Genomic DNA, 7,013 nt, shown 5'->3' with positions numbered 1-7,013 from the left:
AGCCATAATCACTCTTATAGAATTAAAGGTTAGGGTCCGTTTGAACATGTTTACTATAAAAAATAAACTTCTACTACTCTTTATAATACCCTTGTAGATGATTTTCCCAAAGACACTAAACGGTGTTGTTAAATCCACATTTGAGTTATTCTTCCAATCGTTGCCATAACACTTTTAATTATACGAACGTATTTTAAGCTTTCTAGTAGTACTGTCAAAACGAGCCCTTCGCGGAATGTTAAAGCATATGTTTTCCGACTGCCTTTTTTACTTTATTTTAAAGCAAAAGGTTAAAATTTGTATTACCTAAATCCTTCCAATTCAGTCTGATGCTCAAATACTAAAACTTTTAAATATATAGTCAGAATTGCAAGTTAAATTCATCAGTATGAATCAAAGAAGAATGAATCAAGAAATCAGATTATTCACAGAGAGGTTGTCACACACACAAACAATTGAAACAAATGTCACCCACAAACTAACATAAGAATAATAGAATGTAAAGTACAATAACTGATGAGAGGTTTAAATACAAGTGGAATGATTTAATCACTAGGAACTTTTTTCCCATGTCTCAAATTTCCAAAAGTTTAGTTAGGACCTCACAGACCTCGGCCTCAGGCCATAATTGACGCTGCGTGCCGGAGTTGCTGCAGCCGGAGAGAAAAACTCCGAATACATTTCCATGAAAAACTTTTCCACAATTTCTAAATAGGCAGGACAAGTGAGTCTAGAATAATAATGAAGAACCTCTTCGATGTCCAAAACATGATCTACATTGCTCACGTCCAACATCTCCAACTCCTTCAGCTTCTGTTCCACCAAACAACCCCTTCCCACGGCCCTCGATTCCTTTGAAAAGGTTTCAATCTTTGCAGGAGGAGTACCTGCAGCTGCAGGATGTGAATTGAGTGGCCGTGGAGGTAAGCTTGTAGGGTTTTGAACATGATCTTTATGAAGATGTGGTTTGGCGGTTGTGGAGGGATGCTTCTTCTTGTTCGACGATCGCCTGATGTTTTCGATTTTTGAATCCCATTGGTCTGTGAAGTCGGTGTACAACTTGTCCAAGTCTTTGTATGTTGTGGCGTGTAGATTATTCATGTTGTCAACGACAGAAGTAGAAGCAGAAGCATGGGGAAAGGGGTTGTCGTAGCTGTGGAAAGTAGGGGATTTTGGGAGCTTTTGGTAGCTTCCGTCAGAGAAGAAGTTCTTCAAGCTCCCTAGGGTTTTCTGGAAGAACTTCTTGGTGTGGTAAATGGAGCTTCTAAGCAACATTGGCGGCAGCTTGTGGTGTGTTTTAATAAATGAAAAGAGAGAGAGAGAGAGAGAGAGAGAGAGAGAGAGAGAGAAATCTTTCAGTACTTTTGGCTTCTTGCAAGTGATGATCTCAGTGACGAAGGAAGGGTTTCTTTATACAGATAATAGAATCAGAGGAGCCATGGAAGGTTGTTTAACTTTCTACGGAAAAAGGGAAGTCCTCCTCCCTTCGGCTTTTCCCTTTATGTTTCTTTGTCTCCACACGCTCCCGTCCTTCCCTCTCTCTCTCTCTCTCTCTCTCTCTCTCTCTCTCTCTCTCTGATCAAAGATCATGGATCATATGGTGATGAAATGAGAGATGTATTGTAGCTTAAGGTGGCGACTGTTCTTTTTTGTACAAAAGGATTGTTTCGTTGCTTTTACTTTAGAAGGTGGGAGTTGGTGTGTAGCCGCTTTAGGAGAAAGAAAGGAGCGGATGGTTGTTGGACCAATTCTCTCATCTAGCTAATTTGATTGACAATTGGTTCTCTTTACTTTTCCCACTTTTACATACTTCTTTTACATACAACGAATTTTTTCGATGTAACTGCCATGATGCTATATGATTATTTGATATACGAACTATCAATGTCATTACCTTATACACATACCTCTTATTAATAAAGTATAAAAGAGCCATGATAATGAAATCACTCCACCTTAGATAATGACATTGTATCTCCCTTGATTTCCTATATTTTGTTTCAGTAGTTGGCTCTTGCAAATGGAAGTTTTCGAATTGATGTACTCTTCACGAACAATTAGGTATGACAAAGCAAAGCCACCAATGACTCATCTATCACTCACTTGGAAAGAAATTCAAAATCTTATATACTCAAACTCACTTGGAAAGAAATTCAAAATCTTATATACTTCAAATTTTATGTGGCCTTTCTATGACTTATCTACTTGAGTAACACGTGTTTTTAACTTAATTTATATTTAGCTTTTAAAAGAGGTTTAAATGAATTGTCAGGTGTCAACAAATGAGATATATCATAGAAACGCAACAAATAATTTTGGGGGCAAAAGATTTAAACTCCTTAAAAGGCAAGGGATAGTACTTTTGGGTTACTGAGCTGTAATGATGTGGGTTTTACTAGCTTTATGGTCTCTCTATACTTTCATAGTTGAGCAATTGAGTACTTGTGGTTCTCCAAAAGCACTCCAAAGGTTATAATGGTTTTTCTTAGTCTCTTAGATTTTAATATTTAAATTAAGACTTTACATGCTTGATTGTTCCATAGCACAACCCTCAGCAAATGCCAAGCTATTAGAAATTACTACTAACCAATTAAGTTTTATATACCCAATCATATTTTGTAAACTACATGTGATGATTGATAGTTGGATTATATTTTTAATGATTTAAGAATGATTCCGATCACCAATCGACGTAACATCTGGTCTACAAAAAGATGGTCTCTCTAGCATCACCATCATTAAGTGAGAGATTTTAGGTTTGACTATCGCTAAAAGCGAAGTTGAATAACATTACTATAGCAAGCTCATTGTAAGGCTTAACCACTCCTCTATTCTCTTAGTGTAGATATTATCGTTTGTCAAAAAAAAAATCATGTTACAGCATCTACGTACGTATGTATTCATAGTTGATTACACAAAACAAAGATGAAAATAAAGATTCAATCTATCAACGAAGTATCCTTATGACGTTTTGTTCTATGGACACCCAATTTCTGATTGTTGGAGTAAGTTTAATTGTTCGTGTTCAAATTTCTTGGACATTGATTTTTTATCCGTATGTTTTGTTGTATCAAACCTATCTTGTCTAATAAAGAAAACTTTCATTATTATTGCTAGCTCATTGTGAGGTTAATCTCGTCTCTTCTCTTTTGATATAGATAATATTGTTTGTTAAAAAATAATCATAAAAAAAAAAACTTTCAAAAAAATATTCTTGAGAGTGTTTTTGTAAGGACTAAAAGGGTTTTTTCACAACCAAAAAAAAATTCCATACTACATTTAGCAAAAAAAAAATAGCTTGTTTGAATGTACTTTTAAAATGACTAAAAGCGTTATTAGAGAAAATATTTTTGGATTCCAAAAGCACTTTAAGTGCTTTTTGCAAGAAGCACCAATTATGTGCTTCTTCCAAGAAGCACTTTAAGGGCTTTTCCAAGATTTACTTGCATTTTTACTAAGAATTAATTATAAAAACATGTTCACCAAAAATGCTTTCAGTCATTTTAAAAACACATTCAAATGAGCTATAAGTATTCCTAGGCTATAGAAGCGCTTTTTGGAAGATCACCTACTAAATACTTGGTGCTTCTTGAATCGCTTCCTAAGTGCCTTTCTTCAAGCAAGTGTTTTTCTTAGGAAACACATCTAAGTGTTTCATAGAACATGGATTATATATACACTTTATTCTCATATTTTAAAAAACTTCCTAATCATGGTTAGAAGAGATTTTTCAATATTTTTGAAACACGAACACTTACACAAGTGAGTTTTCAGGGGTTTAAATTGTGGTCCATTCCCAACCCAAAACCTTCAATTGTCACCTCAGTTTTGCTGGGTACAGAAATGGTCCAAGTTCTTAATCCCCTTCCACGAATAGCCCAACCCAAAAAGCCCAATTAATTTACCTGGGATTATGTGTGAGACAGTGAGAGGGGCACAGTAACCCAAAATCGTTAGCCCAATGGAGAAATTAAAAGAGCATTAAGGCTCAGTAAGCCAAAAAATGCGATGCAGCCAACTGTAGGCACCCATCAAATGTAACATCATTGGCATAGTCAGACATTCTTTTAATGGATAAGGTTTGTATGTCCTCCACTTTCAATGCTCTTCTCGTGTTTTTTGTTTGTATGATCACGGTTAAATCACGTCAATATTTTATATTAGTATTCATTTTTATCTTATTATATCTATAAAAAAAATAATATAAAATATTAACGTATCTTAGCCGTGACCACACAAAATAAGAAGGCACCGGAAGTGGAGGGCAGACAATCCTTGTCCTCTTTTAAATTGCTTCCAACTTGTGTAAACAGTATTTACACACAGGTGACAGGACTGTGCCTGTAGATCTGACACCTCAGCTCAGCCGTCCAATTTTATTGGTCATCTAAAAGTTGATAGGAGAAAGGAGTAGGATAAATTTTTGTGTGTCTTGTACACTTGTTATGCAGCGTGTATTTGTATGTATTATAATATAGGTAGACGATAGAGTTAATATTTACTATTTATACGGTGTATTACTGTTAATTTATATGAATTATCATATAATTAATTTGACCGAAGATGTAAATTGATATAATTTCAACATAATATAGCTAATCTTTAAAAAATCATATACAAGTAAACGAGAAGGTTGATATTTTGCACTCTTATAATTTAAATAAATACATATGTTACAATATAAATATAAATATAACATGCACTGATACCGTATTTTTTTTAACAAACGATATTATTTACACTAAGGAAGTGTGAGAGTGGGCTACGCCTTACAATGAGTTAGCCATAATAATGTGGTTCAAATTCGCTTTTAGTGAGAATCAAACATAAGACCTCTTACTTACAAATAAAGAAGAATACTACTAGATCATAGTACTAAGTAGCCGTACCAATACCGTATTTTTTTTATTTTTTGGAAAAACCAAAACAGTATTTTTGGATGCACTGATAAATCTATTTCGAGAAATCACATTTTTTTTCTCATCTGTCCAAAATTTATGTGACATAGCTTTCTAGATATCACATTCTACCAAAGGGTCCCCACTTTGCTTCAAAATCTATATTTTCTCCTTCCATTCCATTGTGTCTTCTTTTTCATTTCAGTATTTTTTTTTTTGGGCAAAAACCCATTTGCCCTATTTTCCTCTGAAACGGACTTATCAGTTTTCAATGGAAAGCTACTACTGCTGCAATTACTTGACATATCAGCTTTCAATTGAAAGCTACAGCTGCTGCCAAATATACCTCCTTATGAACAAAACAAAAAAAAAACAAAACTCTTCTTTCCGTTCTTTTGTTCATGCACATTCTTTCACGTATCAATCGATTGGCAATTCGGGTAACGTACTAGCATTATTGACAAATTGGGTGGCATTTACAGTAACGTTAGAACAATCTGAACCACACATTCAAACGATAATTTACACGGTTAATGATTCAAATTTACGTACTAACAACACATGCAAGTTAGTATTTGTTTACTTTGCACTTAAAAACGGAACACTCATTTGAATTTTGATGTTTGTTCAAATTATGAGGCTGTCAACTGATTCTGAGTTGGACGCTAACAACTTAACAGTTTACGGAGATGGATACGCTTTCAAGTTTTTATGTTTTCTTATATTATGAGATTGTTAATTGGTTATGAGTTGGATGCTCATAGTCTAATAACTAATAAAAATCGGACTCTATTTCAAGTGTTTGCTTATGTTATGACGTCAATTAATTTTAATTTGAATGCTCACAGCTTAACAATTATAAGATATCTTCTAGTATGAAACTTAATTTAAATGCTGAAAAATGTTAGATGGATTTGGAAGGAAGCTAAACACTGCAAACCTACAGTTAGATTTGATGTTAGGGTGGTAGGGTGTGCTAAATTAGTTCTGTCATGCCTCTGGATTCAATATATATATAGTAAAGGAATCAAATTTGATTTTACTAACTAAACATATGTGTGGTTTGACAGCACAACAAAAATAGATTCACCTAACTCCCAATGATATATATTGTCTCTCTTAACAAGTTGCAAATATTAACAATTTTGGTTTTCTTGTCCATTGGCATTGTGCCAATAATCCCCAGTTAATTGTTTGTAATTTTAATCTCCCAATAAACACATGTTTGTCATTCACACTTGTGAACTAAGAAGAAAGTGATCGAAAACGTTTATCTTTGTATCAAAAATTTAAGAATAAAGTAATTAAAAGTATTTATTTTTGTATCAAATGTTGTGTTTTCGAATTCTCCTCCTTCAATATTGCTTTTACATAATAATAACCAATGTTGAACAAAATTAATTATGAGTAAAATTTTCTTAAAACGCTTGTCCTTGAAGATTAAATATCGTAAGTTTGTGGAGGATCATAGTGAGGAGCAGAGTGCATGAGTTACTAACAAAAGGACCCTTTGCCAAAGGATGTGAATAAATAACCACGATTATCAAAATGCATGAGTTACTAACGAAATGACCATTTGACAAAAAAGTGGGTAAATAACCACTATTATCTGTTTGCCATAATCGTTATCCATCCCTAATAATAATTACACTGTAATTCCAAAAAACTCTAAAAGACTAAAAGGGGAAGCCCCCAAAAGCTTCTTCAAATTAACCCTAGTCTTTTTAGCTTAGGGAGAAGCTAAGGCTGTGTGTAGTACAAAAATAATGTTCAATCAAGGACTTTTTACCCAGAGGATTTTGAAAGTTGGATTACCTTTTTGTATTCTTTTGGTGCGATCTTTGGCATGGAGATTCAAAAAGGTACAACCACACACAAAAAATTGTAGCTACTTTATGTGATCTAAACCACTTGCTTTCCCCATATTTCAAGTGTTCGAGTTGAAAAAGTTGTCATCCCACACTCAAAAAAGTAATGGAAACATTCAGACCCCTTTTCCTCAACCAATCTTTTTTCAAAAAAGCATCAATGAACTTCCACAAGCTTTTCTTTTTCTGCTTCATATTTTCAAACACCAATTGTTTATGTTTTATTTTTTCTGTCAAATCATAAAAA

At 33.9% G+C, this 7,013-nt stretch overlaps 1 protein-coding gene across 1 annotated transcript; it reads right to left on the bottom strand.

Moving 5' to 3' along the window:
• Window positions 1-404: 404 nt before the first annotated feature.
• On the bottom strand, window positions 405-1,678 carry LOC126594414 (uncharacterized). Its single transcript, XM_050260724.1, has one exon. The coding sequence runs from the start codon at window positions 1,273-1,275 to the stop codon at window positions 595-597; it is 681 nt and encodes a 226-aa protein (XP_050116681.1). The 5' UTR covers window positions 1,276-1,678; the 3' UTR covers window positions 405-594.
• Between the last annotated feature and the right edge of the window lie 5,335 nt (window positions 1,679-7,013).

The sequence above is a fragment of the Malus sylvestris genome, chromosome 2 (assembly GCF_916048215.2).
Source record: "Malus sylvestris chromosome 2, drMalSylv7.2, whole genome shotgun sequence".
In the NCBI taxonomy this organism is placed as follows: Eukaryota; Viridiplantae; Streptophyta; class Magnoliopsida; order Rosales; family Rosaceae; genus Malus; species Malus sylvestris.
The sequence above is the reverse complement of the archived record's forward strand: the minus strand, read 5'-3'. Positions and strand labels throughout refer to the sequence as shown.

Coding starts and splice junctions, on each gene's coding strand:
- LOC126594414 (XM_050260724.1), bottom strand. CDS start 1,275: ATGTTGCTTAGAAGCTCCATTTACCACACCAAGAAGTTCTTCCAGAAA.